The sequence below is a fragment of the Hipposideros armiger genome, unplaced genomic scaffold (assembly GCF_001890085.2).
Source record: "Hipposideros armiger isolate ML-2016 unplaced genomic scaffold, ASM189008v1 scaffold_488, whole genome shotgun sequence".
Classification (NCBI taxonomy): domain Eukaryota; kingdom Metazoa; phylum Chordata; class Mammalia; order Chiroptera; family Hipposideridae; genus Hipposideros; species Hipposideros armiger.
The window spans coordinates 1,196,137-1,214,080 of NW_017731838.1; the positions used below are offsets into that span (position 1 = coordinate 1,196,137).

General features: G+C 37.7%; 1 protein-coding gene and 1 pseudogene across 1 annotated transcript in view; one reads left to right on the top strand and one right to left on the bottom strand.

Moving 5' to 3' along the window:
• CYP4V2 (cytochrome P450 family 4 subfamily V member 2) overlaps positions 1–15,973 on the top strand; it is a 25,827-nt gene extending 9,854 nt beyond the window's left edge. Inside the window, exons 6-11 of the mRNA XM_019667240.1 lie at positions 2,347–2,473; positions 4,454–4,636; positions 7,674–7,776; positions 13,160–13,294; positions 13,386–13,565; positions 14,286–15,973. Of these exons, the coding sequence (XP_019522785.1) occupies positions 2,347–2,473; positions 4,454–4,636; positions 7,674–7,776; positions 13,160–13,294; positions 13,386–13,565; positions 14,286–14,458 (901 nt within the window). The 3' untranslated portion in view covers positions 14,459–15,973. The remainder of the gene's footprint in view (positions 1–2,346; positions 2,474–4,453; positions 4,637–7,673; positions 7,777–13,159; positions 13,295–13,385; positions 13,566–14,285) is intronic.
• Positions 11,580–12,798, bottom strand: LOC109395840 (protein SET-like; annotated as a pseudogene).
• Positions 15,974–17,944: the final 1,971 nt, after the last annotated feature.

Sequence of the window (17,944 nt, forward strand, 5' to 3'; positions counted from 1 at the left end):
CCAAAAATGTATACAAGTGAATACTTTGGTCAACATTGCTCAAGTAGTAGTTCCCCATAATCAGAAATATCCGGACACTGATGGTAACTACTTTGAACACCTCTTTAATTGCAGAAGGCAAACATGACTTGTATTCATGTTTTGTTATCAGTATATATTATTACAATTTTAGTACAGTTTTTTCTTTTCTTAAAATGTGTATACATTTTTTGGCATCCTGTGTGTGTGTGTGTGTGTGTGTGTGTGTGTGTATCACATCTTTACATCTTTTTTTTATCCAATCGTCTATTGATGGACACAGGGGTTGCTTCGATATCTTAGCTATTGTGAATAGTGCTGTAATGAACATAGGGGTGCGTATTAGAGTTTTGGATTTCTTAGGATAAGTACCCAGGAATGGAATTTCTGGGTCATGAAGTAGTTTCACTTTTAATTTTTTAAGGAAACTTGAAACCATTTTTCATAGTGGCTTCACCAATTTGCAATCTCACGAACAGTGTATGAAGGTTCCCTTTTCTTCGAATCCTTTCCAACACTTGTTTGTTGATTTATTGATGATGGCCATTTTGACAGGCATAAGGTGATATCGCCTTGTGATTTTAATTTGCATTTCTCTAATGATTAGTGATGTTAAGCATCTTTTCATGTCTATTGGCCACATGTATGTCTCTTTGGAGACATGTCTGTTCAGATCTTCGCCCATTTTTAAATTGGATTGTTTATTTTTTTGGTGTTAAGTTTTATGAGTTCTTTATAAATTTTGCATATTAACCCCTTATGTATCATTGGGGAGTATCTTCTACTATTCAGTAGGCTGTATATTCATTTTGTTGATTGCTTCCTTTGTTGTGCAAAAGTTTTTAGTTTAACGTAGTCCCATTTGTTTATTTTTTTCTTTTGTTTTCTTTGCCCAAGAAATATATCATAAAAAAATATCACTAAGAGCAATGTCAGAGAATTTACTGCTTATGTTTTCTTCTAGGAGTTTTATGGCTTCGGGTCTTACATTTACGTCTTTAATTCATTTTGAGTTTATTCTTGTATATGGTGTAAGAAAGTGGTCTGGTTTCATTTATCTGCATATGTCTGTCTAGTTTCCCCAGCACCATTTATTGACTAGACTGTCTTTACCCCACTGTAAATTCTTGCCTCCTTTGATGTAGATTAAATGACCATAGAGGAGTAGGTTTATTTCTGGGATCTCTATTTTGTTCTATTGATCTATATGTTTGTTTTTATGCCAACACCATGCTGTTTTGATTACTACAGTTTTGTGGTATAGTTTCATATCAGATAGCATAAAACAATTTTTTTAGTATGATGGTAGAAAACATTATTCATAGACTATTATACCAGAATGTTAGCTGAGATTATTGTTTGTTTTGTGTATGTGCTTCTCTTTCTTATTGTGTTTTATTTTTGTTGCTATTTACTGTCCTTTCCCATATTTTCTGCACTGATTAGGTACTATTTTTTAATTGAAGTAATCATTTTTACTTTAAAAAATTGCTTCACATTATTTAGTTATTAAAAGGCAGGGCCAGTATTCAATTTAATGTATTCTGTCTTTAAGTCCATTGCTCATTTCACTTCACCTTAACAAATATTTATTTAGCATATATATAATCTGTCAATCATTGTACAGGGTAGTGTCCCATCAAACAGAATAATGGAGACAAGCATTGATTGAAAAAAATAAATATAAGCATAAGTTTTAATAATTGCTTAGAAAGAAAAAAATCAAGTTAACATTCGAGAAGAAAACATTTCCCACAGATTGAGTGACCAGTAAAGGCCTCTCTGAAGAACTGGCCTCGAAGTCAGTCACAATGGAAGAGACCATATAGACATCTTTCTGCTCTGTCACTGGAAATGACGAGGGAGGTACTCAGGACAGGTGTGTGACAGATGGATTTTAATGAGCACTTTTCTGTTGAGGAAGACAATTAGTTTTCTGCCACTCCAGAAGAGTGATGTGGCAAATAAGTGGACCCTAAAAAGAGGCAGATTTCATTTCAGCCTGTGGTACAGGAGCTACAGGCTGCTGGGGAACTCTGGAACTCTTCCTGGAGAAACAGAAGCAGAAATCAGATGGCCATCTAGTAAGGATGCTTTATAATGGATTCTTCATCCTTCTAAAGAACCTACACATCTTTTAAGCTTCGGTGGAGGTGCAACAACCCATTCCTTTATTGTTGAGCATAAAGCATGGAGCTCGTAGTAGCCTCTAAGGTGAATCGTCATCATTGCCATACATTACTGTCATTGAGACCAGATGTCAAATAGGTGCTCTAGCAAAACCCATTTTTGATGTATCATCTGATGTTATTTTTATCTTATTTATAGGATGAGTGATATGGTACATCGAAGAATGAAGACACCTTGGTTCTGGCTTGACTTTTCATTCCTTTTATTTAAAGAAGGATGGGAACATAAAAGGACCCTAAAGATTGTACATAATTTTACCAACAATGTAAGTCGTCAATTTTTTTTTATTGTGGTGAAATACACATTGCGTAAAATGTACCATTATAGCCATTTTAAATGTACCATTCAGTGGCATTAAGTGAATTAACAATGCCGTGCAACCATTACCACTATCCATTTCTAGAACTTTTATATGTCCATGATTTTTCTGTTTTGTTAGCATACCCAATGTAGGACCATGGAGCCTGTGTGTTATAAAATAATTGACTAATAATGGAAATTATTGAATAATAATGGAATTGAATAATAATGGAAAAAAGTAGGTGGCATGATTACATTTAAATTAGGTATACACCAAATATTAATTAAGCACTGACTAGGTGGCAAACAAGCATTAGAAATAAAGTAATGAATGTTCCCTACCCTGAAAGTGGTTAATCTACTAGGGGAGTTTGTCTATAAACAAATAATTACAAAATGTGATCTGAGCTATGATTATTTACTAACAAACAGGGTGCTATGCTAAAAGAATAAAGAGACAAGAATCTTCTGGAAAATGTTTGGATTAGGCAGTAGTTTTCAGAGGCAAAGGGCATTTATAGTAGTATCTTAACTTGGAAAAGAAAAATTCACTAGATATTACTATTTAATTTTCAATAACAAGGAGATAGTAATGTTGTTTTGGATACAGGATGTCTGTGTTAAAGATGTGTTTATGAAAAAGCAAAAATTAATTGAAAATATATATCAAATTATAACTTAAAAGTGATAAAAGTGCCTTAGTAAATACATTTACTCTTTGCTGTAAATTTTGGTTTAAAATATATTGGAATTGCTTCTTTCCAGTAAGGTGCTGCCTAGCATGAACAGATCAAGTGGTTACGGAGTCAGTAATGTTAGAGATGTTGGATTGACTTGCCCGCAGTGGAGTATAGTGTAATCACCTGGCAATTGGAGAATGGTTAACAGTTTGTATTCTATGGGTATAGTTACACTTTTCACAAATTTCATGTGTTAATATAAATATCAATAATGAATGAACTCCAAATTGGATGGACAATAAATACTGAATAAATATTGAAAATTGCATACCGAGCACTAGGCACTAGGGGTTCCACCAAGAATAAAAGAAGAGATGGTGTTTTGCCCTCACAGAACTTGGGATCTATTCATTCAAACCACTTAGTGGAAGGTTTGGTCAATTGCCTGATAAGACAAGGAAGTTGAAATCTATAACCAAATTATGTTTATGGGCTTTTATTCTTTTATTCATTCAACAAATATCTAGCTAACATTCTTAAAATGCCAAGCGGTGTTCTAAAAGTTGAAAATATATCAATGAACAAAGACATACTTGCTGCTACATGGATGGTACATTCAATTTGGAGGAGAAAGACACTAATTAGCAAATGCCATAATGTCAGGTGGTAAGTGAAATGGAAAAAAATGAAGTAGGTTCAGGAAGATAATGAGTGCTAGGGACTAGAGTGGCAATGCTCAGGGAAGGTCTTTCTGATAGTGTGACAATAAGCAGAGACCTGAAAGACGCAACGGAGCCAGCCATGCTGGCGTCCAAGGATAAAGCATTCTAGGCAGAAGGAACAGCAAGCATACAGAGTGAGTCTTAGCTCCAGTACAACAGAGTGACCTTTAATTAGTCTTTTACATACTGATTGCATTCTCTCCACCACCTAAACTTTTTCTCATTAACTCATTCAGATCTTGAGGGCACTAGTTAGTAAATAACTACTCTATTCCCATGTTGGAAAACCTGCAAAAATAGCCCTTGGAAATCATGAATTTGTCTGGCATTAAATTTATCTTTAGAAGTCTTATCAAGTAAGGCCTTAAAAATGTTAACAGGGAGATTTACTTCGGTTTCACGAAAACCTAAGTTATTGTTGAGTTAGAAAGAACAGGAAAGGTGCAGAAAAAATTAAAGAGGCTAGTATATTTTCATAGGAAAATATATTAGTATGCTATATCAAATTCCAAACAAAAACATGTGATTGTTTAAATCATACAGGTCATCACTGAACGGGCCAATGAAATAAAGAGAAATGAAAAATGTAAAGGTGATGACAAGGGCACTACCTTCAAAAATAAACGCAAGGCTTTTCTTGACTTGCTTTTGAATGTGACTGATGATGAGGGGAAAAAACTAAGTCATGAAGATATTCGAGAGGAAGTGGACACTTTCATGTTTGAGGTATTTTGTATTGTCATGTTAATTTCAAGTGTTATTAAACCAGTTCCACTTGTTTTAAAGAATCTTGAGCATGATTTTTTAAAGTTGATTCAAATTTTAAAGTAGCTTAATATAACTGAGGAAGAGTCATTATACTGTAATTAGAGATTATGAAATTTAAGACCCTGATTAAATACCAGATCAACCTTCTTCTTCAGAAAAAGCTTTTGACTTGTGGTGAGTACAACGGTAGACACATATTTTTCTCAAGGACACGTAAGGCTCATCAAACTTTTCCAAGCAGAAGAACAGCCAGAAATTGCCCTCTGTTCTCCATATTGCTTCCTGCTTCCTGCTTCCTCTTTATCTCTGAAACTCACAAGTCTGTTTCTTCACTCCCTCCTTTTTTAAGTTCTAAATATGAGTGTTTAGCTACTGCTGTGAGCTGCCCTAACTAAAGAAGATACTAAGAACCCCCCAATAGAGAATTTAACCAGTTTGTGATTCTGTAGGGATTTCTGGTCTTCACAGTAAAAAAAAAACAATGAATTTTTTGCAAAGATAATTCTTTGTTAAATATTACAAAGATTGAGTCCCTCAACATGTGGAGTGGATTGCCAAACAAAGATAAAGAAATGGCTTTGAAAAGCACCCTGTGGAATGTCCTGAAAGTGGAAGAAAGAGAAAGGCACCAGCAGTGTCAGATGACAGACTGCATGCTACACATGGTGTTTGCTCTGCCCACAGCTGTCTGTGTGCACAAGCTTTCCTCCTCGGGGAGCAAGGCTCTGCAGCAGGAAGCAAGCTGTGTTAAGGGGCTGCAGATCTGATGTCCCCTGGCTCTGTGCTGACTGGCCATATGAGATGGGTCCAGTCATCCCAAATCTCTGTCAGAATTTCCCTAGGTGTAAAACAGAGAGATGGACACATCAGGGATTGTAAACTTCTTTTTTTAAGCAGAGCACTGTACTGAAAAGATACATTATGCAGAAAAATGAATATCTAATTAGCTGAAAAGTGGAGAGGTGTTAAGCATGGGGGCTTTGGGGCCAAATCCCAGCTCTCACCTGTACTAGAGGTGGGACCTCGGGCACCTCCTCTGGCATTTCTGGGCTTCCGTGTCCTCATTGTTGTAGCATGGGCCTCACAGAATAGTTATGATGATTAGATGAATGATTTCTAAAGCGCACCTAGAATCTTGCCTGGCACGAAGCATGCAGCACACATTGGCTATTATTTGATGTTGAAGTGGAGACACTTTCTTACATCTCTACCTGCATGCATGCATGCACACACACACACGTGCATGTACATACACACTCACACATACACATGCATATACTCATACACACACACATCCATCTCCTACCAGTAACCTCTCACTTTCATGAAAACAACCAAACTAATGACCTCTTTCTTCTAGCTCTAACATTCTTTGAAACTCTAATTTTTTTTTCTTCGCATAAAATAGGAGGGTTACGATGTGTGACTATAATACTGTGACCTCCTCCGTAAGGCTATTGCTGCCGTGCCATTCATACTCCAGGTGACAGCATTAGATATTAGGGTTTTTGCCCCTTCCCGGTTCTACCAGTGTTTTTCTGTCAACCCTGTCTGTATGTTTTGCTGTCTTCACGTAGGAGAGAAAATGAAACAGGAAATTCAGCAACTTGTCTTACACACTTGGGTCAGGCTTCCACTTATAAATTCAAAAAAAGGTATTGGGTTGTCGGAAAAGTCATGACATATTTTTTCTGTTCTTCGTTGCAAAAATAAATCATGACTTTCCTGACAACCAAGTATTAAAACTTATTTAGCAAGAGCACTTCCTTTTATGACTTTGGTAATCACTTGAGAGAACTGGGCCAGACCTTGTCTGGAGTTCAGAATCATTTCTGTAAAGAAACTGCAAGTGTAAGAAAATACAATGACACACCAATATCAAAGACTTGTAAACTATATATTTTTGAAAATTGCGAATAATTCTCAATAGTTCAACTTTAGGAGCTGTTTTATAAAACAGGTGCTTTGGCGATTTCTGCCCCGAGAATGAAATATTACAATGATCACTTGTGTCACACAGAGAAAATGGAAATGGAAGATCTCCCATACAGGAGATCATTTATTTTCCCTCTTTTTTCCTAAAAGTCTTATTCATAGAGCACTAATATTATTATTGTTTTTCCAGTTGTTGTTTTTTCTGAAGGACATACCATCTTTGCATGTGAAAATGTCCTGGTAAGATGAAAATAAGAAATAAGGGGCTAATACAGTGAGTGGGCAGAGAATAAAGTTGTTCACGGTGTTAATATTAGTATTAGAGCTGGGGTCTTCTTTCCCTAGACCCCCCCCCCACACTCCCAGGAGGGGAGAGTGTCTGCTCTGCTTTGCATCAGACATTCCAAGGGTTCTAGTCTTGTCTCTGCCTCTTATTAAGCTATCTGGCTCTGGGAAAGTCATTTAGCTTCTTTTTGGGTCTCAGTTTTTAATCTCTAAAATGTGAATAGCAGTATCAAGTATTCCATGGAGTTTTTGTGAAGAATAATTGATTTAGTTTCCGCAGAGTGTTTAGTATTTTGCCTAAAACTCAGCAAGGATTAAATGAGACTATTTATCAACATCTTGATGTGGAGAATATTATTCAGAACCACACATACACTCCTTGCCTACCTTACCAATGGGAGAAGGTAGAGAAGTACAGATCTGACAAGTTGGCTTAGGAAAGTCAGAGACTTTTTGTCCCTTAAAAAAAGGCCTAGTGTACTTAGTTTCCTTGGAATGCCTCTTCTTAGCTCGGCCCAGCCACTTCTCACCAAATATGCAACTGGTGTATCCTTGAAATGCCTCTCTAAGCAGAGGCCTCTACTTGCCTCTACTTTGAAGGGGCTGTTCTGTTTGTTTGCTTCTCATCAAGGTGAAATATTGCACAAAATTAATCTGTTATGTTCTGGGGTTACATCACAGCTGTCAAATCCAGAGACAATTCAAAATAAAGTTAGCATTCCTGATGTTCATGGAACTCTGCTTTTTAAACTATTTTTTTTTCTTACATTTGTAGGGCCATGATACCACCGCCGCTGCAATAAACTGGACCTTATATTTATTGGGTACTAATCCAGAAGTCCAGAAAACGCTGGACAATGAACTGGATGAAGTGTTTGGTATGTTTGGCCTCTTCACTAGTTACACTGTGGGTCTCAAGTAAGCAAATGTCATTCTTACTCATTAAGAATGTGCAGTAGGATCTGTCCTAAAGACACTGTCATAAGCAGGAAGGCTTCCACATGGGATTCCTCCCAGGACTGGTCTTTGCAAGGTCTCATCCCTTCATTTATAGGTATTTGCCAATCTCCTGGCATGCGACGGCACTGGGCTAGATAAATGTCGCTCTCTTCAAGGATCTCACTGCTTAATAGATGAAACAGACATTGCATGTAAAGCTTCAAGTCATGGCTGTGAGCTTGAGTGATATGAAGAAGGTACTATTTGATAGCAGACAGGAGCAGGTGGAGCTAGTTAGAGGGGTCAAGGAAAGTGGTTTCATACAGGATTGCTTCTGGTTACAAATGAGAGAAAAGATGGGTTAAGCTGACAGGACATAAATTTCTACTATACAACCAGCAATCTATAGGTGGAGTCCTAGGCTGATGCCAGTAGGGATGCCATCAGATTCCCAAGCTTCCTCTTTTTGTTTCTGTCATCTTTACCATCATGGCTTTTGTTCTCTTGATTGTTGTTCCAGGTCTCATGTTTATCTTTAAGGCAAGAAGAAAGGAGAGGAAGACATGAGAGATATATTAGTTTCTTGTGGCTGCTCTAACATTTTCTACAAGCTGGGTGGCTTCAAACAACAGAAATTTATTCTCTCACAGTCTGGAGGCCAGAAATCCAAAATCAGTGTGACTGAGCTGAATCAATGTGTTGGCAGGGCTTAGGGGAGACGCCATTCCTTGTCACTTCTGGTAGCTGCCAGCATTTCTTGGCCTATGGCCACATCACTCAAACCTCTGTCTCCAGTTTCACATCCCTTTCTCTTCTGTGTGTGTGTGTGTGTGTGTAAAATTTCCCTCTGCTTCTCTTATAAAGACGTTTGTGATGGCATTCAGGGCCCGCGTGGATAATCCAGGATAATCTCATTTTAAGATTCTTAATAAAATCCTCAAAGGCACCTTTTCCCAAAGAAGGTAACATTTACAGATTCCAGAGATTAGGACCTGATATATTTGGGAGCCATGATCAGCCTACCACAAAAAGGCTATGCATTGTGCCATCAATTTTATCCTTTGTTTAATCACATGTCACATGGCTTCCCATAGCTGGAAGGAAAATAAAAAGAAAGATTGGTCTGGCCAACAAACAAAATGGCATCTGATGCATTTTCATAAAGAAAAGAAGTGGGGAAGGAGAAATAAAGGAAAAAAAGAGGAAGGAGAAGGCATTCTAGAAAGAGGGGAGCTAGATAGACAATGGCAGAGTGGAAACGTTTGGAGGACAATAGTAACTACTGAGGTACCGGACATTTGGGAGATGTGTTGAGAGGTAAAGTTGGAAAAGTAATTTCATGCTTAGATTCTTTGAGGGCTGGAATTTTATATCAAGAGGGAAGACTGTTTTGTATATTGGAGACAATCTAAACTTCTTGGCTCTGTTTCAGTTATTTTATGTTTTTCATATCAATTTTATTTTCTCTCATATCGCCTCCAGTGGGTAAATTTAGTATTCTAAAACCTCACACTTCTTTTGGAATGTGTTCACATATTTGTATCCTCTACAATTGCTAGCTTATTGCTGGTCTCCAAAATGCTTTCTGATCTCTCATAATTAGTAACACCATTATTACTAGAATCTTTATTCTGCTGCTCCTTTATTCTTTTGCTAATTGTGACTCACTTTTTTCTTCTGTCACCCTCCCCCCTGCCCCCGCTTCTCCAGTATTAGTTCTAAGATTTTTTGAGCAACTGATCTTTGGATATTGAGATGCAAGTGTTAATTACTTTTGTTATTTATTTATTTTTTACTGTGGTAAACTTCATATAACATAAAATTAAGCTCTGTGTGTGTGTGTGTGTGTGTGTGTAATAAAGCAACTCATACAATTTTAATATTGAAAACTAAACATTATCTTTTCTTTCCAGTGACAGAAAAAGAAAATTTAAAAATAAATAGGGACAAAATTACAGTAAAGCATGTCATTGTACAGGTTTGCTGTTCTCCCATTGAGTGGCAGGGCTCAAGTCATCATTAAGAGAGAATTTTTATTTTAAAAATGTCATCTTAAACTGCAAGGATATCCATTAACCATCAAATTAAACATGCCAATGGAGAAGCCATGTTTTCAAAATACCCACTTAACCCACCCAAATGTCTCAAACCCACCTTTTGCTGACCTTCTATAAACCTAATTTTAAATGTTTTAATAAAAAATTTTATGCAAGAGAAAGTAGACAGAAGCGTATTGGTACATGCTAACTATCTGTATTCACATAGATTCACAGTGTAATCTCTGAGCCCAGTATACAGAAAAAGAAGGAAAAAGCCTAGAATTCTCTGCACTCTACTACACAAGGGCTGAGCACCCTCCAGCTCCCAGCAGATTAAGGGAACAGAAGGTTTTTCTTTTTTCCCACAGAAAAAATTGTTTTTTCCAACATTGTGATGTTGATTCTATAAGGCTTTTGTTGAGTCAGGAAGGGATAAAAATGAATTTGGAACAGAATGAAGTAGAAATTCTTTCACCAGTATTCTGCTCAAGGTATTTTCCCCCGAATATTGGGTTGTTGGAAAAGTCATGAAGCATGTTTGCCACAGATGGCGCTAGTTCATTTTTGGAAGTACTAGGGTCATTCTCATCTGTCTTGTTGCTATGTCATTTGACAGCTGACAGTGCTAGCTTCACTCTAAAAAAAAAATTGAGCTATTTGGTTGAGTTTTGGAGATTTTACAACAAGTTGAAAATGGAAGACCAAACTGTGCATTTTTGCCATATTTTACTGTTTTACTTCCATAAAGGGAAGAACGTGAGTCAAGCTTGTGAAAAGTTGTATAAAGTTTACAGTGACTTTGCTTTACAAGAATGTCAGTGCCAATGATGGTTCACGAAATCCCATGCTGGTGATTTTGATCTCAATAACGCTCCTCGGTCAGGGAGGCCCACTGAGTTTCATGACGACAAAATAAAGGCATTGATTGAGTCAAACCCATGTTACACAACACGAGAGATTGCAGAAACATTGAACATCCATCATTTAAGTGCTCACGACCACCTGAAGAAGCTGGGATACATAAGCAAGCTCGATATTTGGCTTCCGCATGAACTCAAAGAGGTTCATTTGACGGCACGTATAAACACCTGCAATATGCTCATTAAACATGAGGAAAACCATCCTATTTTGAAGTGACTGATAACTGATGATGAGAAGTGGATTGTCTTGGTCCCGACGTGATGATTTGCCTCAAACGACATGGAAAGCAGACATTCATCAGAAGAAGGTTATGCTGTCAGTGTGATGGGATTTTAAAGGTGTCGTGTTTTTCGAGCTCCTATCGAGGAACCAAACAATCAATTTGAATGTGTACTGTCAGCACTTGGACAGTTTGAATGAATTCATCATCCAGAAATGTCCAGAGCTTGTTAATTGTAAAGGAACTGTGTTCTATCGCAACAACGCGAGACCACACACAAGTTTGATCGCCTGTCAAAAATTATTGGAGCTTGGATGGGATGTGTTGCCACACCCACCATACTTGCCTGAGTTTGCACAATCAGACTTCCACTTGTTTCGCTCTCTTCAAACCTCCTTGCATGGAATAGCGTTCAATTCAGATGAGGCTGTAAATCAGCACCTTGTTCAGTTTTTCGCAAATAAAGACAGGTCCTTCTATGAATGAGGAATTATGAAGCTCACTGAAAGATGGCAGAAGGTTATCGAACAAAATGGGCAATATATCATTGATTGATCTTTGTTCTTCATATAAATAAATGACCTTTGAAAAAAATAGATTAAAAAGTCATGACTTTTCCGACAACCCAATAAATTGAGAACCAGGGTGCAAAGAGGAGACTAGAAACTTGACGGGCAGAGTGACTGAGTATAAGGCGGAGTGGGGTATGTGGGTGGAGACTGTTACTTGCATCCAGGGACTGGAGAAAATTTGTAAAAGGTGAGAATCCATTAGTGTTCCCTAGTCATCTCCTTCATTCTCCCCTCCTTTCTCCCCCTCATCCTGATTCCCTTCTTTATCATTATCTTTCAATCGTCCTCCTCCTTCTCCTTCATCATCATCCTCACCCTCTTCTCCTGCTCTTTCTTTACTATCATCATCTTTTTCTTCTCCTTCCCCTTATTTATCATCCATGTCAGGAACCAAGGCATGCTGTATTATTGCATTTTGCCAAATATCATCTTTGATGACCTCTCCCAACTCAGCTGCACTGCTTCAGAATGGCCATAAGACAGAGAAAAAAGCTCTCTAGTTCCTCATGCTGCCTCTTGCTACTGGCTTTATTCTGCATTTGAGTTGGACATTTCATCAAATCCTTTCCAGAGCTCAACATTGATTTCTGTGGACTTTGAAGATGGATCACCACTCTCACTCAGATGAAATTCTTTGGAGAGAACTTTATTTTCAAAGGAAGGGTTTTCATCAAAGTGGAAATCTATTTGGTGACCTGATTTAATATTTTCAATTTCTGTCACTTCAATTCTGGTCAAAGAACACAGTGCCTTTTCATTGTACCTCCCAGGCAGTGCAGGCTGAAGGATAGTTGGCGAATGTTGTTACCCCAAAATTTGGGATTTTGGCAGTTAATTACAATCTCTTCTGAAAAAAATGATTGGTGGTGTTCGTTATATTTCTGTTCTACCTCCAAAATCTCCCTGGTTTGTGCATTAAGTCAGTTTGTTTCAATTTGTACTTTATCAATATGTTCAGTTGCTTCTTGCTGTTCTTTTTCTCCCTCTGGCAAATACAGAGAGGTTGATGTCTCCTCCAGCCTGTAGGTGGAAGGCAGTCTTGGTTTTTTTGGGGGGTGGGAACAAAGGGCATTTGGGGGCTATGCTCTGATTCAAGAACCTGACCCAAGAAATGATGCACTTCTGGAAGGAGCTCTGAGAACTCAAAATGAAGCATTTTAAAGTGTAGAATTTAGTGCATTCACAGTGCTGTGCAACTATTACCTCCATCTAATTCCAAAACATTTCAGCACCCTAAAAGGAAACCCTGTTCCATAATCAGCCACTCCCCATTCCCTTTTTCCTCAGCCCCTGGCAACACCTAATTTATTTTCTATCTCTATGGGTTTATCTACTCTGAGTACTTCCTAGAAATTTAATCATACAATATGTGACCTTTTGTGTCTGGTTTCTTTTACTTAGTATATTATGTTTTGATTATCTTTATTTTGATTATCTATAATATTAGAGAGTCTACTTTAGCTGTGGGAATTCGACATTCAGTGTATTGACTAACATAGACTTCTTTGATGTCTTATCCCCCAAGCCCAAATAACTCTTTCATTTAATTTTATTTCATGTGTTTAATCAGGGAAGTCTGATCGTCCTGCTACCTTAGAAGACCTGAAGAAACTTAAATATCTGGAATGTGTTATTAAGGAGAGCCTTCGTATTTTTCCTTCTGTTCCTATCATTGCCCGTTACCTTAATCAAAATTGCGAAATTGGTAAGAGTTCTGTAATTAAAGTGGTAGGGAGAGTGGATTTTTAATGTCTGCCTTGCTTTCATTCTCATGCATATTGACTACATCTTGACAGGGGGCTACAGCATTGTGAAGGGTTCTCAAGCACTCATTGTGCCCTATGCGCTGCATAGGGACCCAAAATACTTCCCAGATCCTGAGGAATTCAAGCCAGAGCGATTCTTTCCCGAGAATGTGAAAGGACGCCATCCATATGCATATGTGCCCTTCTCTGCTGGACCCAGAAACTGTATAGGTTTGTATTCACAATTGGTTTGACCTTTAGGCCCACATGGTAGTGGGTTTCTCAGAAGAATTTCTTTGAGATGTAGTATCTCATGGACAAGTTTTTTTTTTTTTTAAATAGTTGTTGTATTTTTTTCTCCACTTTACTATATTTTATCGATTTCAAATATGACTGTCATAAAGTGATTGGTCTCTTAAGGCTGCCATAATAAAGTACCACAGACTGGGTGGCTTAAACAACAGAAATGTATTTTCTCACAGTTCTGAAGGCTAGAAATCTCGGATCTAGGTGTCAGTAGGGCTGGTTTCTGCTGAGGTCTCTCTCCATGGCTTGGAGATGGCTATTTTCTCCCTATGTTCCCACATAGTTTTTCCTCTGTGTGTACCTGTGTCCTGAAACATATTTGGTAATGCTGTAGAATATTACATTAAAGGCCCACTAAGAAAGCATTCTATAGTAGAGATTCTCATACTTCAATGAGCCCAGGACTTATTCAGGGTGCTGGAAAAATACAGATTCCCAGCCCACCTCAGCTATTCAGCTGCACAGGGTGGGATTGCGGAAAGGCACTCAAGAATCTTCATTTTTAACAAGCATCCCAGGTGATTCTGCTTCTTTCAGGGCCTACTGTGAAAATGTACCATTGCTTTCTTCCTCTGCTAGGATCTGTTCTTTCTCACATTTGAGAAATATATATAATTAAAGTGATTTATTTACATTAATTTGAAGGTCAAAGATTTGCCATGATGGAAGAAAAGACCATTCTTTCCTGCATCCTGAGGCATTTTTGGGTAGAATCCAACCAGAAAAGAGAAGAGCTTGGTCTGTCAGGAGAGCTGATTCTTCGTCCAACTAAAGGCATCTGGATCAAGTTGAAGAGGAGAAATGCAGATGAATCCTAACTGTATTATTGGGTTGTGCCCCTATCATGAATAAGGCCTTTCTGTAAGGGAAACTTTGCATTTACAATGTACAGATCATACATTAAATACTCTTAATCCCTAGACATAATTTTTTCTTGTCCTCATTAACCTTAGGGTCAAGCCAACCAGAGAAAAAGTTTTTATATTTTCATCACCACCACAGTTCTTAATCCCAAAAGTAGAGCTAACTGATATTGGTACCCCAATAAGCATATAACAAGTTTCTCAACAGAGGGAAATGTCAATTGACAGACCCAAAGGATATAATTCAGTTGAGGTTACAGAATTTTTTAAGGTATTCTTGTTGACTCAGGGCCCTAAATATGCATGTATACATATACATTTAATTTGAAAAGGGTAATTAAGCACTTAGACTTAAGGAGCTTAAGTTTTTAAAATTATATCAATGGCATCAGCTATGAGAAGAATTATTATTATGATACTTTTCAGATTTTATCAACTAGAAGAGATGACTTATAAGTTGACTCATAGGTTCTGTTCTCTTTTGACTATGTACTTATAGGCTTCATTTCATTCTACATAGCATCAGTAACTTTGTATATCCCATACTATCAGGAGAGATTCCTCCTGGTAATCTCCAATCTCTCACAGGACCTCATGAGGTTTGTTAACGGCTTTTGGAGCTGGAAGGACCTTAGAGTTCATCTAGTTATACTTCTTTTTATTAGACGTAAGGGAATAAGATCAATGAGAAGGTAAATTTCTGGCCAAAGTCACGCCACTGATGGGTGAGGGGGCTGGAAATAGAGGTCTATACTCTAAATCTCTTCACTCCCAATATGACACACTTCTACTACAACATGCTATTGCTTTAGGAAACTCAGGTCTATTACTCAGTGTATCATTAGAACACAGATCTTCTGCCTCTGATTTTGGCATATTTCTTCTAAATTCTTCTATCATTAAGGAAAATAGAAGCCATTCATCCATATTTAGTAACCTAGTAGTGTCTCATTTAGTTTAAGGTTAAGCTTCCAGGAAATTCAATCCTCCAGGTATCAATCCTTCAATACCTATTAAGCTGATAACTGACACACATTCCCTGAATTTTAATTCCATCGAAAATATCTCTAGTTACTCACTGAGTGACTTGAAAAAAAACTTAATAATTTAAATAAGATTGTTTCTTCAGGTTTCTCAAGACAATAGCAGATAGAAGCAACAAATAAAGAGGATGCAATATGTATTCTTCAATGAATATCAAAGGAAGAGGTTACAAAACCAAAGCCATATTACAATCTGGGACATTGAGGGCAGTGTCAACAGCTCTACCCACTTTATTATCGCAAAGAGCCCCAGCGCAGACAGGTTATTCCGTAACTTGATGAGAAAAATTCCAGGAAGTACATGATACAGCGAAAAATGATTTCCATCATATGGCAAACTTTGTTATCTAGAAGTGGATATATGTAGAAAATCTGTTCCCAGATGAGTTTGGATAATTAAAGTTTTATTCATGAAAATCGGTAATATGTCTCAATTTTATTTACTTGCATTTAAACCTTGCCTTTTTAAATTTTTTGGTGACGTTACACTAGACATCAAATTAAATTTAAAGATTTAAAGCAAAACACAGCTTAATGTTACCTTTTGTCCTAAAATCTTCATTTAGCCCCAGAATATTTTACTATTCATATTGGAAATTTACTTAAACTCGGTCAGAGTTGGAATGGAGATATTATGTCATGGTCTGTAGTATTGACTTTTTTTAAATAAGAGGATGGTTGAATATCTATTTGTGTTCCTATTACCTGTCTTGCTCCTGCTTGAAAGAGTTAACTTTAAAAAATAATAAATTGCATTTTAAACATGGGTGACACATTTTATTCTAAGAATTGATGTCAGTTTGAAATACAGATAATTTTAAAAGATAGATTAGTGAGTGACTGATAATGAGTATGAAAAAATATAACACTTTTGAGTTAATATCATTAGTGTCATTCAAGACTTTCTAACAAAATGATAGTGCCATTATAATTGACTGATTGCAAGTCTCCCTAACTCTGAAAAATATACTAGATGAGAAGTAGACATATCTGAACATTTTGCTCAGCTGATAGCAGAAAGTAAAATCTCTTCGGACTACCTGGGAAGTGGCAAAACCCATAAGCATCCATTGGGTCCCAGGGATTTACAGTCTAGAAACCTCCCCAGGTGACACTCTATTGCACTGATGCTCTATTCATTACACACGACTGAGGAATGTCAGTTTCTGGACCAACTCATGACCTGTCTCATAATAAAAGAGATTCTGGTCACAAAAAGAAACTTTTATCTTGGAATGTATCTAGAAGATCAAAATGTATTTCTTTCCAGCGCCTAATGAGATGCTGGTGTGTGTGTATGTTACGGCTGTTGGTTCCAACTCCTGGTGACCCTATGAATGAGTGATGTCTGCAGTGTCCTGTCCTCAACAGCCCTGCTCAGCTGCCGTAGTCTCATGCCTAGGGCTTCTTTTATGGTGTCAATCCATCTCACATTTGGTCTTCCTCTTTTCCTGCTGCCTTCTATTTTTCCCAGCAACTATCTTTTCCAGATGATTCTGCCTTCTCATGATGTGCCTAAAGTAGGGCAGTTTCAGTTTTGCCATTTTTGCCTCCAGTAATGTTTCAGGCTGAATGCTCTAGGACTCACTTACTAGCTTTCTGACAGCCCAAGGTATTTGTAGGGCTCTCCTCCAACACCATACTTTATATAAATAATTATTTTTTCCTATCAGCCTTCTTCACTGTCCAACTTTTGCATGCACACAGGGAGACTGGGAATATTAGAGTGTGGAAGATCTTAGGCTTGGTCTCTAATGATCCATTCCTGTTGATCTTCACTAATTCTTCTATTGCTGCCCTTCTGAGTCTCAGCCTTCTCTTGGTTTCTTGGTTCCAGTCTCCACTTGAATTTACAATTTTTTAGTCTACCTAGAAAACCCCTTTTTCTAGGAACAGCACCCTCTGTCTTTTTGGAACTATCCTGTGATAAATCCACCCTCACCCCCACACCCCCACCACACACACACACACACCTCCTAGTCTTCTGTTCTCATACTTTTGTCTCCCCAACATATACACACTGTTAAGTATGTGGTTCTAGTTGATGCTGCCACATTCTTAGGCAATCCCACTCTCTTGACTTTAGTTGATTGACCCAAGCAGGGCCCAATCAGAATTCTCCCCTTGGGTTTTCCTGACTGGAATTGAAGAAGGGACAGTTAATCTCCTTTGGTAGAAACTTCAAGTTGTGAGACTGAGGATCAACTGGCAATTGAACCCCTGAAGCAGCTGCTAGGGAATTGAATGAAGATGATGAGTAGAAAGGATGCAGGATAAGAAATGGAGAGAATCCCGGGTTTGAGTCCCATGTGCCAAGGTGATGCTGAGATTTAGCTGCGTGGCTACCCTGTCCACTGTTCAACACTACCTTGGAGCGCAAGAGACAGGATAGTGCCAT